The 23,985-nt window shown below is 38.3% G+C and overlaps 1 protein-coding gene across 1 annotated transcript in view; it reads right to left on the bottom strand.

Annotated features, from left to right (window-relative positions):
* Window positions 1–23,865, bottom strand: part of LOC137181301 (protein phosphatase 1 regulatory subunit 1A-like) — a 28,571-nt gene extending 4,706 nt beyond the window's left edge. The window contains exons 1-5 of the mRNA XM_067586901.1: window positions 23,322–23,865; window positions 11,085–11,145; window positions 3,631–3,668; window positions 3,392–3,455; window positions 1,389–1,571 (exon numbers count right to left, since the gene is read on the bottom strand). Of these exons, the coding sequence (XP_067443002.1) occupies window positions 1,389–1,571; window positions 3,392–3,455; window positions 3,631–3,668; window positions 11,085–11,145; window positions 23,322–23,402 (427 nt within the window). The 5' untranslated portion in view covers window positions 23,403–23,865. The remainder of the gene's footprint in view (window positions 1–1,388; window positions 1,572–3,391; window positions 3,456–3,630; window positions 3,669–11,084; window positions 11,146–23,321) is intronic.
* Between the last annotated feature and the right edge of the window lie 120 nt (window positions 23,866–23,985).

The following is a 23,985-nucleotide window of genomic DNA, read 5'->3' on the forward strand; positions in this document are numbered from 1 at the left end:
CTTTGTTAAGGTTAGGGGACAGTCACATTTAAGTTTTTTAAGTCTGTCTTGACTCGTGGTTGGAAATGTGACACTCACGAATGGAAACAGGAAACAAACAGCGGAACCTGTGGCAAAGTCCACTGTTGAGTTTTACTCTCCACTAGACTTCCTCTGAATGAGGAAATTTGTCAACTTTTAAATACGTCACTTGAACTGCGTCACTGCTCTCGGTCATACTTACTATGGCTGCTAGATGGCATCTGTCACTCAAACGTGACTCATTTTTGGGTGACTGACATTAAGACTTATTGTGTTGTTTTTCTTGGGAGGACAGTTTTGTCTGTACAGTAAATATGTAGGTACCACCATCAGCTGGTTAGCTTAGCTTAGCACAAGGACCGAAAACAAGGGGATACAGCTAGCCTAGCTCTGTCTAAAGTTAACTTAATCTACCCACCAGCACTCCTAAAGCTCACTACCTAACTTAAACCACACAAAAACTGCAGTGTAAGAACAACTATTTGGCATTTAAATGTGAACTGTTTGTGGACAAGAAATCATGCGGCACATAACACTGAATTGTAATTTTTATGTAGGTTTTTATTTTTTAAACAAATAAGATATGACATGTTAATTAATGAGCCTCAGAGGTGCTGTTAGACCGATTTTATTTCCTTTGGACAGATCCAGGCTTGCCATTAAACTATAACAGGCCGCTGGCTCACATAGTACACTATTTTTAGGACAGATGGAAGAGTGGTATCAATCTTTTAACTCTCAGCAAAAAGCAAATTTCCCCAAATATTGAACTATTCCTTTAATCATTCCTTTCTTTGCAGCCCCAATCCCTTTGTTTCACATCTTATAATTCTCCTCTTTCTCCTTAACCCAACATTTACATATATCCCTTACAGCCATTTTCAAGCTTTCTACCTACTTCTAAACATGACTTTTATCCCTTTTCCCTTCATTCTAGACTCCCTCTCACATGTTAATAAGCTGTATTTGGCTTTATTCCTTTTCTTTAATATCCTCTTTCCTTAGTCCTCCATCTGCTCTCCTTTCATGGTACCACAGTGGTGACCTCCTTATCTGTCCCATCCATGTCCTCCCTTCACTCCAGCACTCTCATACACTCTTGCATTCATCTTTTCATCATTTTTCTACACCTTTTCTTACCCACCACATGTTTTGGTAGACTCTCTCTTTTGGCCTTGTTCATACGTTCATTCATATACTTTATTCCTATTACCTGCTTACACTGACTGAAATTACGTTTTATAGGTCGGTGAATTACTCCTGATCGTGCTAAAGTCAGTCATAGATTTTCAAGGAGTGTTGTGTCACTGAGTATGTAGCTGCAAAGCTGTAAGCATAATTCCTCTTTTCATGGTCTCCAAACATACCCTCCATTTGGCAGCGCAGTTTCTCAAAGGCCTCTGCAGTGGCCTCATCATCATGTGGGAGCTCCTCCCCAGTGGGAACAGAGTCAGGGCTGGGCCGGTCCGACAGGCAACTCTCTGAGGAGCACTCGTCCCCAGCTCCCTGCTGCTGCCTGTATAGGTGGTGCTCCACCAGGAACTGCAGCTCTGGTGAGAGGGAGTAAAGAGATGATAATGAACAGAGAAAAAAGAGTTGGTGAAGGAGAGGGAAGATTAGAGGAGAAAGGAGTCGATTTATGAAATAGTGGTGTTAAAGTGTTATGTAAAAAGCATGAAGTCGTCGGGGAGATGGAAACAAAAGGAGGACAAGCAAGGAAAGAAAGTGGTGTGAGACGAAGGGAACCAATGGGAGAGAGGGTATGAACATTACACAGGAAAGAAAGGTGGAAGAAATACAGCACTTCAAAAGAATATTGTAGGTTAAGCATTTTTAATAAACTCACAACATTTCATGAACAGCAAGCACTGCTTTAAGTGTGGGGGCAGGCAGGGACACATCCAAGTTGGGAGATGATTAGTTTAATCGCTGTCTTCGTATTTTTTAAATGACCTCCTTCATCCATGGTTTTATTACTCTTAATCCCTTGCAGGGGGAAACTTAAGCAGACTGATTTTCGTGTGGGTTTTATCTAAGAAGTGACTCATCACACTCATGAGCTGTTTAGCTGTGAAACTAATTGAAGAATAAACATCCTAGTGCACCAAATTTCACTTAACTTTGCATTATTGTTCCCTTGCTTCATTTTCTTTGTTATTGTAATTATTCTCTGTTTTACTGCACACATTCTGCATGAACTATTCACATTTGATATTTGTATTTAATTGTAATTGACGACTAGGATTGAATGCAAGGATTTATTACTAGGAAATAGGGTTTGCATTGCATCGCAGCCTACAGAAATATCAGCTGCTGGAACACTTGGACAGCAATTGGATTCTGTGTGTGCCTATTTGAAATTTGTTCTTCAAGCTTTCTCCAGCATCCCAGGTGCCCTAAAACATTCACTTTTAGCTCAAAAGATTTAAATTGGGAGAAATTCTAGTCAGAAAATATGGATAATTTGGATAATGTGTTCTTAAGCAAGTGCAGCACTGATTGGCTCCAACACTCAGGGTAGAACAAACTTCCATCATTAGTTTAACTACAGTACTTTGCCAAGTCAGTTCACCTAACATCTGACATCCAAGACTTGTAACAATGGGAAAACTGGGTATTAGACATACTATTGGTTTTATACCACTGAACCTATTCAATTAGACTTCTTTTTATTTTAACCATTGCACCTCTGTTATTGGATGTATTGAACTTTTGATAAATTCATTGTTGGATTCTAAACCCCTTGTTTATTTATTTATTTATTTATTTTTTAAAAATAATTTTTTAGTACCTCATCAAGGTTTTTCAGGTGCTTTTTCTTGTTGGAAAAGTTTCCCTCAGTTGGCAACTGCTGTGTAGGCTTGTATAGCATATTCAGACATTGCATGTGAGGATTGTACATACACTGGGTTTGACATTGTCACAAACGAACAAACCTCTTGTTGTCCTTAACTCACTTTATTTTCTCTCACTAATTTGAGGCATAAGAGAGTCAATAGGGGGTTTAAAGAGGTGTAAGAGAGGGGCATATATTCTGTTATGTTTATGTCAAAATAAACAGTTATTGCAGTACTTTGGGAATTAGGAGTTTTACATGTATAGTTTTGCTGTTTTCAATAAGCCTGATAAATCAGTCATTTTGTTTCACTTCATTCTGAGTATCTTAACAAACTGGGTAGTGATTCAGTGGTCTGGAACTAGACTACATTTCAATAATACACTTGTCTCACTGTAAAGAAAGGAGAAATAGATAAATAAATATTAGGCTTCTACCTGTTCATGGGTACAAACAGTGTGATCTAACACATTAAATGCCAGCATCACACATCGTCACTCATCACAACATGACAGGACTGATAACTGACTCTACCTTTCATTGTAGGTGTGCCCTTTTGACCTTTTCGCCGTTGTCGAGGTGAGTTCAGCAAGGCTGCCTGCAAAACATCAACGTGTATTAGCCGGGCAGAAAGAGCACTCAGATAAAAGAGATTGTTTCATCATAGAAAAAGATCATTTTTCATTAAAAAGGGAAAAATTGAATTCCCATAATTCCATTTCTGTGATTATATTTCAATCAAACAGACTTTGAGGAAGCATGGATTACATTACCTTGTACAACTGGTTTGGGAGACGATCTTCATCAATTTCTGTGAGAAGGAAAATAATATAATCAGTTAAGTACTGTATGTACTTAAGACAATCATACTTAAATATATTAAGCACATACTGTACAGTACTGACAAGGAAATAGAAAGCACTCAAAATTCAAAGACTCCACTTCCACCCCATATGTTGTGCAGTTAATATTGGTTATAATTGCAGTATGTCAGTGCACTGTAGCTGGAGTGCTGCTGTGTATCGAGACAGCACAGCACAGAACAGAGTTGATATGAGGTGACCTCCAGCCAGATGGTTATCAGACACACACTACAAGCATTGCAGTAAGTGTTTGCTCATTTTTTACTGAGCATGGTGGGTGGAATTATTTCAAATTATTTTTTTTATTATTTTCCACTATCATCTATGAATAAAAACAGACTGTCTCATTTCTGCAAACAAAGGGGTTGCTAATCCACTCTGCGTACAGCCTGATGACAGATTAAGAGTAGAACTCTGTTTATCCAAACTGAAGTGCTCACTTGATTTATATTTCTAAAAGTAAATACAGTGTGAAAAGGAACAGTATATTGTTGTAGAGATTGAATTTTCTTATGAGAACAAGGATACTCCAACACAGTACAACACACACGAGAAGCTCGTATGACACCCACTGGTAAAGTAAAAGCTTCATCATCTGTAGTCAATATGTGAAACATGACTCTATTGTCACTATATGAAAGGACAGAAATAGAAAAAAAATCAGTTGACTGTTGTACAGTGAAACCATTAACTGTGATCAATAGTGAGTGCTGAACCCACATCCAACTCCACGTTTCCAGTCTGAACTTTTTTTCTAGGACACCACCTTGTTGCTTGGCAACCTATGCATCCCTAGGCACTATGAAGGCACTGTGTGTATGTACTGTATGTGTGTGCCATTGAGCATGTGCATATATTATTCCCACTTAAAAGTATGTGCGAGGCTGTTCAAAATGCCAGCTATGTGATGCTTGTTTCTCTATTCATTTCTTTCTCTCTCTCTGTCTCTCTCTGCACCAAACACAGACCCAGTGGTGTATAAAACCTAACACAAAAAGCATTACTTTTCATTTTGAGAGGGATTCATCTCTCTGCTGTTCATGTTTACTGTGAGGCTTGAAACTGAATCTTATTTTTAGCTTCTCCCAGGAGTATGAGTAGGTTCATACAACCATTATCGATTTTGTTACGAATCAATCCTAGGAAATGGGCTGGTCTTGGACTGTCCTTCAAGTCACGGGGCAAAAGCTTAAGATTTATAGACTGGTATTTGACAGGCAGTTGTCAAACTATATCAGTCTGAAACTGAACTGTAATCCAAAACATTTTGTGTATAGCAATAAAAACAGTTGTCTTACCAGAATGAAATTAGAAGTAATGTGGAAAGACAAATGCATAAATGCAGCTAACTTCTGGTGATGATGGTAGTTTTAACATCTTAAGAAGTTCCAACAATTAAACACCTGCCATGATGTCAAAGAGTCAAAGTAGATATTGTTATTAAAGAAGATAAATGTCTTAACCCTGAAAAGATGCCAGAACATTTTGTAATTTCGGAGATAATAATTAGACATGTTTGTGTACCACAGATGGAATGAATTGGAGCTTCAAATTTATCAGGTGTCTTCTCAGTTTTTCATTATATAATCACAAGACTTAGCACAATGAGCAGCTGTAGCAGTAGTAGATGTGGTTAAAATATTATTTGGGTCAAGACACATAAAATATTCACATGCTTGATATTCTGATTGCTTTCTCTGTGTGTATCGAGCCCATCTGTGCTCCCAGTATCAGAGAAGGGGCCAATAAAAAAAAAGCCTTTCCAGCAGTGATGAGTCTATCACTGCAACTCCCAGCTGACTGTCTGTCTGACACAAAGCCAGATGAGAACAGAAAGGATCTCCTGACTCCACTTTACTCAGCCAAGCTGCTCTAATTTAGTAGTCTACTATATCTGCTGTTGGTTCACAGTTGTTGTACTGTATTTGATTAAGAAAAATATGCAAAACAGGGAGAACATTTGCTCAATCTGGTAAACGAAGACAAACCAGAAGACTACACACAGTCAGTCTTGGATTTAAAGGGGATGATTTATCTTTGTTCTTTTTGCATTTACTGTTGCTAGGCAGAGGGCAAAGTAAGTGGGGGAGGAAAAAGAATGTCTTTCTCCTTATTTATAAAAAATAAATAAATAAATAACCATGTTCTTCATCCTCACCTCCTACTTATTTGGTTTAAACAAAGCAGCCTCTATCTGTATTTTGATACAGATATTATCCCCTCAACAAGAGTACAGAAATAAATATGCAAATTATGGTACTATTTGTTATCAGTGGAAATGTAGAAATTAGGGATGTATATCAAAGGGTGTGGAAAGATACTATCATGATATTGTGCCAATGATAATCAGGTAATCATGGCAAAGGCTATTATATGACAGTTATCTGTTATATAAAATGGTATTGTGTTTAAAAGAAAATATACCTCTAAAATGACAAAAATAGTAAAAAATAGATAAATAATAAAATGGTCCTTTTTATGGTAATAAGACAGGTGAAAGTGAACGAAAGTGTCTTTTAATCAACACACTCTCAACATGATCACACGTGCCATCATTTATTCACCACAAACAATAAACTGGCAAAAATCTGACCTGCTAATCTGACCTTCCAGTTACAAATGTTAGTAGTTGTAGGGAAACACTTCTACCTCATTAACATAATGTAAAGTATTGCAATACTGGTGCAAGAGTAGCAATAGCATTGGATCAAGATCAAGATGTCCCACCCCAAGTAGAAACAGAAACAGGGGGTGTCCTGAAAGACTAGGGATCTAATTTAAGATGCTAACTGTGTGACTGTAATGCCTCTGGTCCAATTCTGTCCGAGTAGACATCTATGTCTACTGTCTAACAAAGAAAAAATACAATTAAAAAACAATATCTAGGAAAAAAGTTACTTGACCAACACATTCTCATAATTAAACGACATTGGAAGTCTAACATTCATCCAGTGAAAAACGACCTACTGTTACGTTTACACCATCAGGCAGCCATAGCACTGCACTCCAGAATGACCCATAGGACCTTAATAGGCTGCTTTCCAAAACCATTACAAGTCTGGTTAGGTTTAGGCACAAAAACCACTTGGTTAGGGTTAGGGGTCGGGGGGGTGTGTCGTGTAACATGCCGTTATGGTGACAACATTGGGAGGGTGTTGTGTAGTGAAGTGGGTGTGTTGTGTAGGTCTGCAAGACTGCAGATAGACCCTTCTCCTGATCATGGAAGTTTGTCACCTTATATTGACGTTATCTGAACTGCGTCACTTTGCATCACAAAATTACTACAGCCGCTAGATGGCGTCTGTCTCTCAAACGTAACTTCTCAAACTTGTTTTTCTCGGCTGAATTTTCTACCTATACTGCTGTTTTTCTTTTGATAACAGACTGAAATTAAAATATGTTTGGCTGCATGTGCATTTAGGTCTTGATTTAAAAGTTATTAATAAATCCAGTTTACATTTTTCTACATATACTTAGTTTCATACATTTTCAAAAGTGTTGCAGGTGGCAGATGCACAGATCAGCTGCTGCTGGTGCTTGTGGGGATGAAGTATCTCACTTAAAGGGCACTTCATGACATGTGATCACAAGTGGGCATGTGGTTATATCCTCCCTGTTCAAAGAACATATGGCTGTGTACTGCTGTCATAATTTTCACACAGCTCATCGGGAAACACAAAATACCAAAAAAGTTGATAAAGAAGACATTTTTCCAGGTTTTATATACTATATATAATAGATGTAAATATACTATTTTTGTTTTAATTTGTTTTATCTCACTTATATTTTCTCTTTGTCTCTCTCAAAGAATCAGTAAAGACACAAATCCTTTCAAAAAGCCAGCCCCCTCCTCAGGGGAAATTCAAATCAGACACCCTCTTAACACAATTATTTAGCCTTCAGCCTGTTTTTGAGTTGTCTTTGCATCTGTGGCTGTTCCTCTGATGTGCTATTGGGGTTCACAGTGCAGAGGGCAGAGCAATCTGCAGAGCATTAAATAATGCAGGGCTCTGTCTGATGTGGGGCACACCATTACTGCACCAGCACAGCTCCTCTCCCTCATCATCATATCTACTCCTTCCCATCCCCCCTCTCTCCGGCACATCCTCATTCTCACACACACACAACTGTAACTGTCTCGGTCTCTGATTGTGTCTCTGTGTCTGATTTGATATCTGTCTTTGCCTCTGTTGGTCTGTATCAATCCATCTGTCTCACTATCTAATTTTGTTTCTTTCTTATCATTGCCTGGGATATTTCCATGGCATGGCTGTCTTTCTAATAATGATGAATTTTAAGAATGCACACATAACAACTAGTGTGAGATTATATACAAATCCATTAAAATATATGTCACACAGCTCTTCTCCGGTGTACAATGCTTTATTTCAGCTATCTTGGCTTCATCATTAGCCTTCATAAGGATCAGCAGGTTCACCTAGCAAAAAAGCCACTCGGGGAGTACTGTAGATTAGATTTGATGTGATAACTATTAATCCCAAACTGTTTGGTCATCCATGCACAGTGTCAAATAACAAAAGAGACATAGGTCACAACAGACACCACACGAAAGATTGCCACGACTGACAGCGAGCTGTTGAGCTGTACAGACAGTGAGCTTTTGCTGCTGCCGCCTCCATTGTTTTCAATGTAAACACGACATCAGCCATGCCATGGCAGCAAGGGGAGGGGGGCGGCTGGCATTCGTGAATGTGCACAGCTCTTTGCCGCTGCCTTCAGAGTTCATAATGGTTAAATTTTTTCTACTTGGCACTGCAACTCGCTATGTGACCATGGCAAGCACAGAAATGATGGAGAGGGAAATGCATTTGAGAAACGATACAGGAGCTGATTTTACTGGTAGGCTACCTGAGTTTCCTGAACGATACACCTCTTCACCAGCAGAGAACAGACAGATCAAGAGAAACAGTATTGGAACAACATCAGCTTCAAAGTCTGATTATCTGGTTTGAGACAATAAACAGGGTTTATGATACTAGTTAGCAAAACTTACTATGTATTGCTCACCATTTCCTCTATTTTAAACTACAGCAAGCTCTAGCAGTGTGGTGAGATTGTACTTTTAGAGAGCAGCAGCCTGTGGTGAACAGGCTGGTGGGATTGGAGGTCAAAATATAGAGCACACAAAATAACACATCTTCCAAGAGGACATTAGTGTAGCTCTAGAGGCTGCATGCCTAGCCACTAAGCTAAAACAAGACTAAGACTCTACAGCTGCGCTAGCGGCTCTGTGAGGCTGTACTTGAGCAAAATGCTAAAATCAGCTAACATGCTCACAATGACAATGCTAACATGCTGATGTTTAGGAGGTATAATGTTAAGCATCTTCACTATCTTTAGTGTGTGCTCTTTGTGTTCAGTGCTAATTAGCATTCACTAATTAGCACTGAACACAAAGTACAGCTAAGGCTGATGGGAAAGTCAAAACTAAGTATGGACAAACTGGCAAAATGTCAGGTGATGACCAAATTACAGTTCATTGTGGGTGGGGCATGAATGTGTGTACAAAATTTCTTGGCAATCCAACAGTCATTGAGACATTTCACTCAAAACCACAAATGGTCAGGGGATCACTTCAACTTAATAAAAACAAAGTAATAAAATGCTAATCATACAGTAAGTAAGTGATGTACCTAAAATCAAGACAAATAAAATAGGCAATACATAAAAATGTAATTGAAACCAAAACAATTTGATGAACTAGTCTCTTTTTTATCCAAAGCTATCTTCAGGAAGAGCTCAGTATTCTGCTATGGTGCGTTAGCTGTTTATGGTAAATCACTCAAATCTTAATTCAAGTCAAATATCTTTTTATGTCAGGCATATAACTTAGAAAAGAAGAAGAAGAGCAATAAATATAAAAAAAACTACACAAACATCTAAAATAAGTTTGCTTTCAAAAGCACACTGTAACACCATGAAAATATGATCTCATTACATATTTCAAATACTGTAACACACTCCCTCGTTCCACATAATCTGCCTTATAAGCCTTTTCTCAGTTTCATTGTCTTTTCATATTCTCATTCCTTCACTTCAGAAATTTCTCCGCTATGCTACTTCAAACCCTCTTAAGTTCTGTCTTTCTCTTTTTTCTTCTTTTTCTCTCTCTGTCTCTGATCTACTAAGCGGGGAGGATTGTTCAGGGTTTTCTCTGCACTGCTGTTCAGAGATCAAGGTTGATTGTGAGACACTCCACATGCTTAGTATCCAATTACTGAATCAAACACATACACAGACACATGCTCATGTAATCATTCACACACAAACAAAGATTAACCAAACAGATCACAGGCAAAGAAAACACTTTTGATTTAATTAGAAAGACTGATGTTTTTGGATAAATAACGCTAAACATGCCAACTCTCAATGATTAAATGCTGTGATTTAAAACATATAAATGATGTATCAACTCTTATTTATTCATTGAAAACCAAGAATGCCACCCTCTTTTTTTTGCACCAGGAGAAAATAACTCTCCGCCCCACATTCCCAGTTGACCATCACTTCATTCTGCATTGCATGGGCCACATTACATGCTCACTCGCCAAAGTACAGCAAAGGCAGGGAGGGAAGCAGGGAGCCGGTGGATGACTCATAGAACATGATAACTCTCTAGAGGAGTTCTGCTCTGCTGTGTTGATCATTAAGATCCCATGAGGGGACACACACATGGCTGTTTTTGTTGCTATAATGCAGCAGAAAGATTAATTTGGTGCATAATAAGGTCATCAGCATCACAGCAATCGAAATAAGAAATAGAAATGTCTGGAATTGTGTGACACATATTGTGACTATGGTACGTTGTTAGTGTGTGGGGACAAAAAAAACTGCACACACAAAAGGTAAAGTAATGGTAAGATCTGGGAACATGGAGACATACCACAACAAGAAACACAAACAGATCAGACTGGTTGTAAACGAGCCAACAGTAAAACCAAATATGTGCGCACTTGAAATGTTGGTAATGATCTGTCACTTGGAAAAGTGCTTGAATGTACAGGGGGTCAAAGATGCAGCAGGAATTCAGTCTGGAAATAATTTCTTTCTTTTCCAAATAAATTTGGCTAACTTGGAGATTTGTCTAGAACCTGCATGATGGTATGACCTCTTGTGTCTTGTCCCATCAAACATCTGTTTAGTGATGTCCCTGCATTCCCAAATCTCAGAAATTAACTAGGTGAGTACAGTGTTATTATTACAAAAAGAAATTATGGTCAACAAAACAAATATTCTGTGAAGTTTAGGGTAAGCCTACAGATGATGTAAAGTCAATACAAAGCCCTCACAATAGAGAAATAATAGTCTGTATGTGTGTGTGTGTTTGTATTAAAGTCCCTTACCAGGTGATGATTGATCACTGGATGCCACTAAAGTGGCAGGTGTGGGTCTACGTCTTCTGATCTGAAAAAGTAGAACAGTTTTATTCTAAAGTTAGACTCATTTGGGAAAAAACACAACATTGAAAATTAGTTACTGGCATGACAACAAAGCACATTTTGAAGCTTTTGAAGCTCAGAATCATCTTAAGACTGTTGCTATACAGATTGAAGAAGTTTCAAGTGTTGACTGATAAATTTCAAGTGCTTCCAGGGGATAATTTCACACAGGCTTTCCCCTCTAATGGACTTAATTTGGCTCAGCCAATCAAATGCACTAAAATGAACATTTTCTTTCTCTTCTATCAGTCATTGTTACCCAAATCAGCATCCACTCTTTCTCATGATGCTGGCAGACCAGAGCAGGAGCTTTGTGTTCCATATTTTCTGTTTGGTGACACTTTGAAGATGCCTGAGCTGTGTGAGAGCAATGCTGGATCTTACAGAGCCGTGCAGTGAGATCAGCAGGGCAGCCTGCCACTACCTACTTGCTTCTTGGCTTATGACTATTGGAGTGTGGCAGCTAAGGACCATTCTTGGATAGTTCATGAGAGGACATGCACATTTCAGCGAGCTGCTCCTCAGAGTGTTCTAACCCATAGCAGCTGTAAGAATGCAGTGAGAGACAGAGGACTGAAGATGCATTTAAATAATTGAATGTCTTGGAAATAAAATAAAAAAACAATGCAGCCAACAAGACAATCTCACTCATCTCACTTGATGACTGTCAATATACGACACTGAAAACAACAAATAGAACTAAGACAGCTTTTCTCTGGTACGTGCACACATGAAAGATGAACTCAACACCCACAGGGGTATATATACGTAGTCAATGATTCAGGGCAGCTCCCTATAGCCGCTCCCCACAGCAGTATCAGCACCTTGGAGAGCACCTGTTACAAAACTGTGCTTGTGTATATAGAACCAGAGTTTCGACGCGTGACTGTATTATTTTTTACTGCTAGCAGGCTGAAGCATCCACAGCAGCAAAACTATTAAGAATGTGTTTGGTGATGCAAAAAAGTTTTTCACTGAAATGTCAGTATTCCTGTGGTCTTACTTAGGAAAGTTGGATTATATTGCCAAGATTGCCAATTGGCCTGACACATATTGCAATTAGAAAATTGTAAGTACAAGAAACACATGTAAACTGAACTACAATATCAACCTAACTCTACTGGAAATAAAGAGAAAGGAGGTGAAAAAAAGTTGGGAAGAATTAATTTCCCCAAAATGTGAATGTACTAGCTAATCATTTGTAAAATGATGCTACAGTTGTCCTCGTTTGCACTTTACATCCAGCTCCAGTGTTTATGTGACCCCTGAGCGCGCCTGCATTTATATTGACTTTAAATGTTGCCTTGGGAACACGTAGTTCTTCATAAAGTTTTACACACTTTGGTGAGCCATTAACATCAGACTAACTTTTCTTTGTTACCTTGTTGGACATACTGTAAGTCCAATCCACCCTAATTTTCAGAGTGCCACAATCTGAAATGTAATTATAGATAGTTTTAGATGACTCTGCTACTTTCAGATTAAATCAGTATTGCATTTATGTTGCCAAAGCCTTTGCCACGAAAGATTCTGTGGGAAAACGATGTGATAAATTTTCAATCGCCTCCAGGATCAGGTGATTGCATTTCCATTTAATTGCTCCATAAACCTAAAAAGGCTGTGATATAGGACTCTCAAAATACACAGTCAGTTACTCACACACACACACACACACACACACACACACACACACACACACACACACACACACACACACACACACACACACACTCCTTACACATAGCTGACAGGCTTGCTGACTAATGCTGGAAGTCATGAGAGCTCCAGTTCTCCATGAATCTCTCTAAGTGCTGCTTGTGCACTTGTAGTATACTGCAGTCAGCCTTACAGCTCAGGGCACGACTTTCAATCCAAACTGTTTAAACCCACACACAGCACTATCACATGGCATTTTATAAGACTTTAAATTGGTTAGAAGCTAAACTGTTTCTGAGATTAAAAAAAAAAACAACTAAAGATAAAGTGCACGCAAACATCAAGAACCAAAGGTTTGAGATATACAGTAAGATAACATGTATTTACAATTTAAAGCAAAAAGACGGGGCTCCTTTTATTGCAGGTGCTTTCAAAAATAAAATGAAAACAAGCAACAGAGGAGAATCAAGAGATGAATCGTTGCCCTTGAATTACATTCCCAAGGTTTCACTGTGGCTGAACAAAAATGAAAGAGGAAATTATGAAATAACACAAAATTACTGAGAAACACTTAAGGTCACTTCAGACTTTATTCATCTAGACTGAACCTCTATTCAGAAACCTTACTGCACTATAATAACAATACGTTACTGAGCACACACACATACACATAGACTGATAGATTTGCTGTCTGTGTGCACTGCATGGTGCTAAACCTAAATCGATTGGCTTTACACCATAATGACATGAAATACAGAAGCTCAGAAATAATGTGCAGTAATGAAAAATGAGCAGCCACTACTATATCAGTAGCACAGGCTAATTGGGTATTCAGATTTGAAGAGGCCTCATTTAACTTTCAAACCATGGAGTACAGGAAGGCTGTCTGAATAAAAAGAGGCATTGAGTGCCTTTTCTTTTCTTTAACAAGCAGGCAGGGGTGTATTGCTGCTTTGTACACTTTTCCAAGAAAACTGCTGACCTCATATCCTTAGACGCATGTCAACTATTCAGTGTTACCTCCCCCGTCTCTTTAAGCTTGAGGTTTTGCTGTTTTTCTGTATCCATGCACCCTGTCCCTCATACTAATACGTTTTCACAGTAATGTGTGTGTTAGAATGACTGAAACACAGGTAGAGGTAGATTTTTGCAGGTGGATGTGCGTCATTGGATAGAAATCCAATTGTGCGCAACCAACAATAAATCCAGGCTTGCCCAAGATGCAGTATTTAAAGACAGTGATTCAATCGCTAAATTGGCAGCCAGAATTTTTTTTTTTTTTACATTTAGGGCTCATTGAGATACAATTTCTAGAGCCACTTTCACACCTGCATATACTCACTTACAGTACCGTCTGTAGTGTTGTGTAAATGCAAGTGCATTACCCACCACACTGAAGACAACTGGGCAAAAAACAGAACAATCCTTCCACATACATTTGATTTGCTTTAGCCAAATAATGAGAAAAAGCCACCACGATCTTCTTCTTTGTGTGTTGAAGTGTAAATGTCAATTTTTTTCTGTCACACTTTTTACACAGGTAAATCAAAATCTTACTGTGGAAGTTAAATCAGAAGAAATCACTCTATTGCGCTCTGTTACACTGATAAAACACAGTTTTATTATCTTTCTTTTCTTTTTCTTTACAGTTTTAATATCTTTGGGATATGGTCATCTTACAGATATGAGTTCTTTGCATAAAGGTCTTGCTGAAATCATTGACTAATTCATCGAGAGATCTCTTCAATTACACCGAAACAATCTGAAATCCTCATCATTGGCCAGGACCAGACTTCAGGAATTACCAGACCACAGCAGGTTTCCCTAAAGCCTCAAATATAGAGGGGCTAACAGTTCTGAAAAAAGGGTCACTTTGTGATCCCTCGGTTTTAAAAAGCCATATCAACTTACAGTATAAATTATGAGGCTCTATGCAGATCCATTAGTCTGCGAGGATATTAGTACCATGAGACAGGTTTTGTTTTCATCATGTAGTGTTTTATGTTATTTTTATTTGATTTGTCTTGTCTACTTGCAACCTACTTAACCTACTGTGAAGCAGTTTAGGGATACAGGCTTTTAAAACTGTAATAAAAATACTCTTGCATATACTAGGAATCCACGCACTAATATTTTGGACTTATGTGTGTGTTTCCAGAAGATCCCCCCGTGGTTCGCACTATATGGCACAATGAGCCATGGCTGTGTAGAACTGATTATGCCCAGAGTCATTGTTATTCTCTTCACCCGGCAGCAGAGCGAACTCCCTGATCCTTCGCTCACACAAATACCACCGCTTACTGGACAGGCTCACCCCTCAAACCACCACGCCTGCCTTTCAACCCACAGTCCATTTAAAATGCAGTTCTGTCACTTCTCAACGCAGCATCACAACAATGGACAAAAACAACCTTCAAAGTGGTGGGTGGGCAGCAGAAGCCATGTATGCCTGATATTCTTGTTGTGTGGGGGCAGTGGAAAAAATATCTTTGACTGGAAAATATAGGTCACATCATGGGACAGCAGAGTTCTGTCTCATATTTAATGTGGTATTCTCAGTATTTTAGTAGAGGTAGAAATAAAGGTGTATAGTTCAAAATCAGGAAGTGTAAAGCCTATCCTTCTTAACTCTGATTTTCGTTTGAAAAATATCAGTGGCAGCTTTATCATTAGTTTTAATCACAATACGGCACTATCAGAGTACTATCTGTGACCTTCAGCTGAACATTGTGTTTGTACTGGTCAGCACCCTGAATCAGAAAAAGGGCATTCATGCCCATTAAATAGTTGCAGAAATGAAGGTTAAAGAAAACTCCAGGAACGTTAGGGATTCAGTACAATGTTCAGGACGTGTCAGTCCAGGAGGATTAATGTGATTCCTCATCATTCATACTGTCATTTGAAATATGATCTTGGTATTGTATAAGCTAGGGCTCAGCCATTATAAATCCTCACTGACTCTCTCCAACTGTGGTCTCATTTAGCTCTGAATAGAATAAATTACTATATTCAAGGGACTTTGAAAACCCAGATCATTGACTTCTTTCTTTTATCTCAGTTCCTTCAATCCCCGGCCTCCCTCTCACTTTCTATCAGTCCTTTGTCTTTGCTCCAAGACAGACCTCCTTATCGTTTTCTCTCTCATTGACTATCACACAACCTGCTGCACAGGCGGAGCAGGGGGTTAGATGCGGTAATTTAATTGCTGTAATATTTCCAAGAAAAGTTTCACTTTTGCTGAGAATCACAAAGTTAAGCAGTTTATTCATAAAAAAAACAACTTAGGAGCAAAAACGGCTAAACATTATGTTTTCAATGAATGCAGCAGGGAAGTTATCTGCTCAGGCCTTTTATTGAAGCAGCTGTGAACCTGTGTAAATGTCTGTACTTGTGACTGATGAAAACATGAACCAAATTTAACTGTAAAGTTATAGTCCGTTAAGTCCTGCTCCCTTAGTTACTGCTGTAATGCCTGTCAGGCTCAGGTTATTGCACAGTTCATACTGTATGCATTTTACAATAACACTGTAGGCAGGATTTCCGCTCAAAGAGTGGGTGCTTGATTTCAGGCAGAGGCAGACAAAAGACTGTTTCTCATTTGTAGCCGATGTAGGTACCAGATCAGCTCGGGGTCCTAGCTGTGTGTTCCACAGAGTAATGATGACATACTTCCTTGTGGTCTTTGTTTGTTAGCTAAGGTTAGCTATGTTAGCTAATGTTAATTGACTAACTAATCTAACTTACTGTTATTGATACTGTCATTTACAAAAGTCCTTGAGTTACATTTGTTTATTTTTTTGCAGTTAGCACATGTCTTGCTATGGAGAATTCATATGTTTTAGCACATCAATGTTACAGCGAAGTGATGCGCTGCCAAAACTTTCTGAGTGGAACTTGCGCTCTAGAATTATTGTTCTGCATGTCTAAGTAAGTGGATTATTAAAATATTTTGACAGTAATTGTTTGGGTCACAGTGTATTCTTTATATAACTGCATGCAACAAATCATAACGTACTGTGACAGTTCAGGATGAATAAATGGTTCTAGGAGAGATTCTTAATTAGGATATGGAAGAGTTAGTTAGTGAGAGATTTGAATGCTGGAGACACAACTGAGGTTTCCTCTGTCAAAACAGAGGAAACTACTGATTTTTCAGTTTTGCAGCATTTTTGCCTTACTGAATTCCATTTGTGGGTTGTACATGGAATTTGTTGTTGCACTTTATCTAATAAATAATGGAGCAGCCCATGTCCCAGACTGCAGCAGTACATTTATGCCCAGCACAGAATTAAATAAAGAATTAAAAAAATAAAAAAAAATCTTGTTTACATTTGGATTACTGTCTGCATTAAATATATTAAACATACTGTATTAAAAATCACTACATTAAAAATATCTATCTGGTATTGTATTCTTAAAATATCTATATCTATAGAAAGATGTATTTTTAGATATAAATACTGGCATTAATATTTGCTCCAATAAATATTAGTCCCAGAGTGCAGCAAGACATTTATGCACAGCGCAAACACACACACACACACACACAGACATATAGTACATATATGTATATATATATATATATATATATATATATATATATATATATATATATATATATATATATATATATATATTATTGGATATATATATATATTATCGGATGTGGACCTCTTTCAACAAACATATGCACAATCAAAATTTGCTCATTTGCTCATTGCGCTGTGGACACACGGCATCCGTACTTTCAGACATACAGCCAATTATATACACTTTCTGATGTACAGCCAATCATAATGTGTGACGTCATCTGTAAACACAGGAGATCTGGTTCCTACGCTAGCAACATTGATTTACACCGTTGATTTTACCTTTAATTGTCATGGGTGCATTTTATCAGCTGTAGCTAGTGAGCTAACAGTAGCTCCATGAGTTGAAAACACTCTCTCCAGATGTTTTAAAACTAATTCTAAAACAAGAATCTTGTGAAACCGGTCTTAAATGTGCACTTGAAGGCTACAAAATACATATTGTACTAAAAGACTGAGATTAAGTCTTAAGCTACATGTGCCTGGCAAAAGTTGAACATCTAGACTTTTAGTTAGTGTTAATATTACACTCATATGGAACAATTTGAGTTCAGTGTTATTTCATTCTAACATAACCTAATTTGGCTGTTTAGCTTACGTACTTGTTTTTATTTTCAAAGCACTTACAAGAGAAAATGCTTCCAAGTAAAACTGGCTGGTGATGTTGAAGAGTAAACCTTATCGAATTACATGCAGGACAGCTAACATTTCCCTAAACTCAGTATGCTATAGTTCAGAGCAGGGCTTTTTTTTAACGTAACCTGTAACCTCCAAAAAACAAATGTAGTTAGCTAATTTTGTGCTTGGACGTAACACTCAGTTATAGTGTAGTCAGTAAGCTAACTAGCCAGACATGATAACGTTTCCAGCCTACTGTACGTGAGAGCAGACATTTTTTAGTTTTGGAAAGGCTAGAAAAAAGTCAGCAGCCTCAAACCTCTTTAAATAGGCTACCAAGTATCTCATTAGAGCTTATGTATGCTGCTGTGGAGAAATCCAAAGACAGACCTAGGGTACAGGATGATGCTGACAAACAGTCAGCACCATCAAAGAGATTTAAAAAAAGCAGTAGAAATTACAAGTAAAAATTAACTCTAACTTTACAAATCAAATGAGTGTCTCCCAATTAAAACATATTTTCAGTTGAACAGGTCGAGATTGCCTTAATGTATGAAAGATATGCATGGTGTGATAATAATAATGATGATCTACTGCACTCAAAAAATCTTCTTGGAAAATGGCCTTTCTGAGGCAATACAGAGTAATTGTTTTGTTCTCAGTCAAGGACAAAGATGGTCTGACATGTTAGCGTAGGGAATATTAGGGAGGATATTGTCTCAGCCCTGAAACGTCTGTAATAAAAGAGCATTACTTCAAAATGTCACAATTCATCATCTCAACAGGAATATATTGCAAGTCTGAATGATACAGTTAATGAATGAATTCAATATAAACTTTCCTTTATTCCTTGAAGAACATTGTCACTCAAAGCTGTAAATAAGCTCAGAGAAATCTGAATCCAGTTGAGAGGTAAACTATCTATGCTAATGGTATTATTTTTTCTCCAATTACATCTTTAATGTGAGCAAATAATCCAATGTCAACATGACTAGTGCACTAATCAGACTATTACCTCAGTATATATAGCAACATATAGCCTTTATTTGCCTTGGAAACCCCTTTGCTGAAAGTTTGATGATAAGATCGATACCACTCTCATGTTTGTCTGTTAAATATGAAGCTGGAGCCAGGAAATGGTTAACTTAGCTCAGCATAAAGACTGGAAACAGGGGGAATGAGCTAGCCGGCTCTTTCCAAAGGTAAGAAAATCTGCCTTGCACATCTAAAGCTCACTAGTTAAGTCATATCTTGCTTGTTAAATCCATGCTCCATCCTCACAGGTGCAAAAACCTAAAACAGATATAACGTGGTATCAATATTCTCATCTTACTCTAAGGAAGAAAGTGAATCAGTGTATTTCCCAAAATGTAAAACTATTATAGTCAATCAAACTGTAATATAACATGTTAATATCAACAATACCTAATATCATATAAAAGATACCCTTTCTCAAAACAATTGCAGAAAAAAAATGGAGCTACTGTCTTTTACGTCATTCACTGACACATCAGGTCTTGGCCTCTATCTGCACAGTCAGTTTGTGCTCGTTAGGTACACAGCGAGTTCTAATGTACGGTTATGATAAGGGTAGCACATACTGTCTCTGTATGCGGATAAGAGGATGAGTGTTTGCTTTTGTTGTGAGGGTCAGACCTTAGGGAGGCCGTTCTGACTGATGTGCAGTTCTCCTCAGAGGCTGATTCACCATGCTGGGAGGTGTCAGGTTGCAGGGTTTACTGAACCATGGGTGAAGCCCCCTGGCGTGACATTCATAAGTGTGCTTGCAAACACAGAAACATGCACACACACATACACACACATTACCTTTTGTTTTTTTCCATGTAGCAATCCCCTTTGTTTATTTTCTTTTTCAATATATCTGACTGTTACGCTGTTGGGCTGTCTGTCATCTGTCTCACACACAACCACACACTTAAGAACCAGCAAGCCATGCAGGCTCAGTGTGGCCACAAACAGCGGTCTTAGAATAAAAGGCTAAAAGGATAAAGTCCCAGTGGCGATCAGACAAGCTTTGATCATACTTATTGAGACTGAGAGCTGAGAACTCTCTTGAGTATTTGCAGAAGAAGTAAACTGAATTTTTCTTGTTCAGGTAAAAGAAGCTCTGTCTGCTGGTTAAGAGGAGTAGGTCAACATTGGAGCCTGTATAATAAATGCAGACAGTGGACACTAAGTCCCTGACATCCAGACGCAAATAGAGAGACCTGAGCAACTTTTATTATGTTTGTATTTATATATCTTTCAGATACATAAAAAGAAGAAACAGTAGACAAAATAATCTGCAAGGATTCCCAGAAAGACTCAAAGATACAAATTAAACAAATAAAGTATACTTATTTTTTTTTACAAATATACCACAGGCACCAATTTACATACACAGTGTTCCTAATATCACTTGGCCAATTACAGATGTAATGAGTACAAATATCAACATAATGAGCTTTGCACCAACGCAAACTAATAAATTTCTGGTCTGGATAATCATGTCATGGAACTTTTATGCTTATCTGCTGGCAGTTTCATTAAAGTTATAATCCTTAAAGGGGAAATATTAAGCTTTGTGATTTTCTGTTGTTTATATACAGTTATGATGTTGAATATCTTTGCTAAACATGGTCAAATTTCCAGAACATGAGGAAGAAGTAGAAATGCATATGTAGAAATGCTTACTGTAAGTCAAAAGCCAGGGCTTCAACCTGCTGTGAACACTTCGTTTGTGACGTTTTTTTCTAAATTGCTGATAATGACATCGTGTAAACAGCTGTCCGTTCCGTTGCCTTTGTTGCTAATGTTTTTCCATGTTTTGTTTGCGTTGTCCACTCTCATATTTCAGATCGGATTACTGCAGATGTATTTGAGAAGTTGACATTTCGAATAAAGAACGAGAAAAAATAATTAAATCCTACTACTATAGATTATTGGGTGGTTTGTTGATGTAGCCTCTGGCGCTGGCAGAAGTGTCCCAGGGGTCAGCTTCCAAGAGCTGGCCAATCAGAACAGAGTGGGCTCCTCAGGAGGGAGGCCTTAAAGAGACAGGAGCTAAAATGACCTGTTTCAGACAGAGGCTGAACTGAAGGGCTGCATAAAAGTTCAGCATGATTTAAATAGAGTTTTTTGAACTCTAAATCATGTAAAGACATTCCAGTAGAGCCCCAGGTTAAACATATAGACCTGTAAATGAGCAAAGGATATGCCCTTTTAAAATTTTAGTCTTGGTTGATTTGGTGGCACCTGTGGTTAGTGTGGTTTCCATGGTAACAGTGAACACTACTTGCACAGCTACTTTGTAATAAATACATGATACATGCAATTGGCATATCTGTTTACTGTGAAACCAAACAAGCTCATGTTTTAATAAAGAAGTCAGTCAATAATTGGCCTTCTTACATCATGCTGGCAAATGATCTGATTTCATGCTCCACTATTTAAAATCAATCTGCTGTCAGTAAATGGTCAAAATGACTGTCTTGTTTATAGACGCATTTGAATGAATACTTGCTGTTTGTGCAAACCTTGTCGACAAATACACAGTGTTTCAGGTGACTGCTTTACAATACAAGTCATCCCTGTGTTTCGCCAATTGAATGCTTTTTTTGTGAAGCAGCTGCAGTAGGAAATTTGCATTAGTACTTATTTAATCCAGCTCTGACTCGGCTCCGGGAGAGTGAACAGTAAACAGTGAGGTTGTTAAGATAAAATTAAAAACAGTAATGTTGGTTTTAAACACATGTATTGTTTCAAGTGAAATCCTCATAAGTAATTTGAATTCAGCTCAGGATTGGCAGCCACTAACAATAGTAACTCTTATATAGAGAGGTAATTACAGAATTTAAAAAAAACACTGAAAAAAAACACACCATAAATAGTTTAAAAAGCGAGGTTTGATTACTTGAAAATCTTAAGCATTATAACTGTAAGAGTTCCAATTTCCAAACTGCTGTAGGAGGCAAATATTTGACTTGTTTATTCAGGATCTTTAAAACAACAATGCTGTCAGTTCTGTCAGTGCTTTCAGAGATTGGGTTGCTTCTTTCTTCGATTGAAGATCTGAATATTATTGAATATTGAATAGCTCTAACTCAACCTGTTCCTAACCGTGACCATATCCCTAAACTATCCAGAACAATATCTTCAACAAACTCATATATACAGTCACACACACACACACACACACACACACACACACACACACACACACACACACACACAGCAGTCTTAAAAATCTTACAGTGGGCAAAAGAGTGAACAGCAGAGAGAAACAGAGAGAGAGAGAAAGAGGGAGAGAGACATAGACTCAAACAGTAGTCAGACCCATAAATCTTAGCTGGTTTTACTTGAGGCTTATTCATTATGAATGGCCTGACTGTTCATGTTATATTTATAAAAATGAGAAAATGGGACACATCTTTTCACTATATTCTCTACAGGCACATACTTTTCACCCACTGGGTTTATTTGCTCTCATGTCATGAAGTGATGTTGGGTGTAAAGATACTAAAATAACTGATTAAATGACTTCTTGTATTTTTTGATTTCCTAAAACTTCCTCCAGTAATAATTTGTTTTATACCAAGCCTTGACATTCGTTATGCAGTTATAATATAATCACATATTTGAGATTGCCACAAAGAAATCATCCCTTTGCTGATAGTAGTTTGATTTGTAACAAGACACCCAGTAACTTTTGTCAGCATCTCATTGTTGTACAGTATGTGCAGCCTGTAACCCAAACCAAAACACCACCAAACCCCCGGAGACGCATCCATGCTGCAGCACCCCTTTATAACATACTGTGTGAGTGGAGGTGGAAAAATCAATCTTAAATTCATCTTGTTCGCTTCAGCGCTGCATTCACAAGACACAGACTGGTAATTAGGTGCATGGGAGTAATAAGAGACTGAAAATGCGGTTCCTTTAAAGAGGCAAATTTGTCATTAAACTAGACTCCAGCATTTTGGACACAGAACACTGCGCTTTTTATTCCAGCTGAGTTGTTTGGCTGTGTCTGCACCTGCTCGCTTTGACAAGTGGAGTGAATATTTTTCAGTTCAAATTTCACAAAGTGACAAGCAGAATCTATCATTTCTATCATTTCCCTCTGAGTTTTTTCCACAGCAATCTGTCTAAAAGTAGTTGTCCAATCATGTCACTGATGCATAAAGAAACCCTTAAAAGCCTGAAAGTCCCCCATCACCCACACCACCACCCTCCTCTTCCTCCCCCTTGTTTCCTGTCTCCTCTCCATCCTCTTTACCTGTTCAGCTGCCTCTGGGTCCAGGTGGGTGTCCAGTAGGGGGACAGTGAACTGTATCTTCCTGGGGCTCCCGGTTTCCATGGTGGCACTGTCTGTCAGCAGTCAGTGAAGAGGATGACAGGGAGAGGAGGAGGAGGAGGAAGAGGGGACGATCCGAGGAAGGAGAATCCGTACGAGAGGAGGAGGGTAAAGGGCACAGTGAAGGTGGCTGAAAAAGAAAATAAGTGGGCTGTTGTACTCCAGCTTAGGAAAAAGAAGATTAATAAGATTGTTTTAGTTTCTGTCGTCTCTGTATTTTCTGTTCTTTACTTTTATCTTCTAACAGACTTTGCCCTGATTATCTTTCTTTTTGGCACCCTATTTCTATTTGAACCTTGTTTTTTTTTTTATCTTCAGCACCTGCTGGTGTGACTAACCCTATTCTGGCTTCACTCTCCTTCCTCTCTGTCTCTCCTGCCTCTCAGCGCTGAGGCAAGGACATTCTGGGCTAGGAACACCTCTCCTTCGCTCTCATTCGCTGTTCCTGACTCCCTTTCATGCTAAGTCCCACCCTCTTTTCACAGTTCTTTCTGTCTGTATTGGACGTCTGAGCCCAGGGCTGTTCTGCAGCAGCACAAGAGAGAGAGAGAGTGAGGACGACAAAGCCACTCTCTCTCTCTCTCTC

Source organism: Thunnus thynnus, chromosome 4 (genome assembly GCF_963924715.1).
Source record: "Thunnus thynnus chromosome 4, fThuThy2.1, whole genome shotgun sequence".
Lineage (NCBI taxonomy): Eukaryota > Metazoa > Chordata > Actinopteri > Scombriformes > Scombridae > Thunnus > Thunnus thynnus.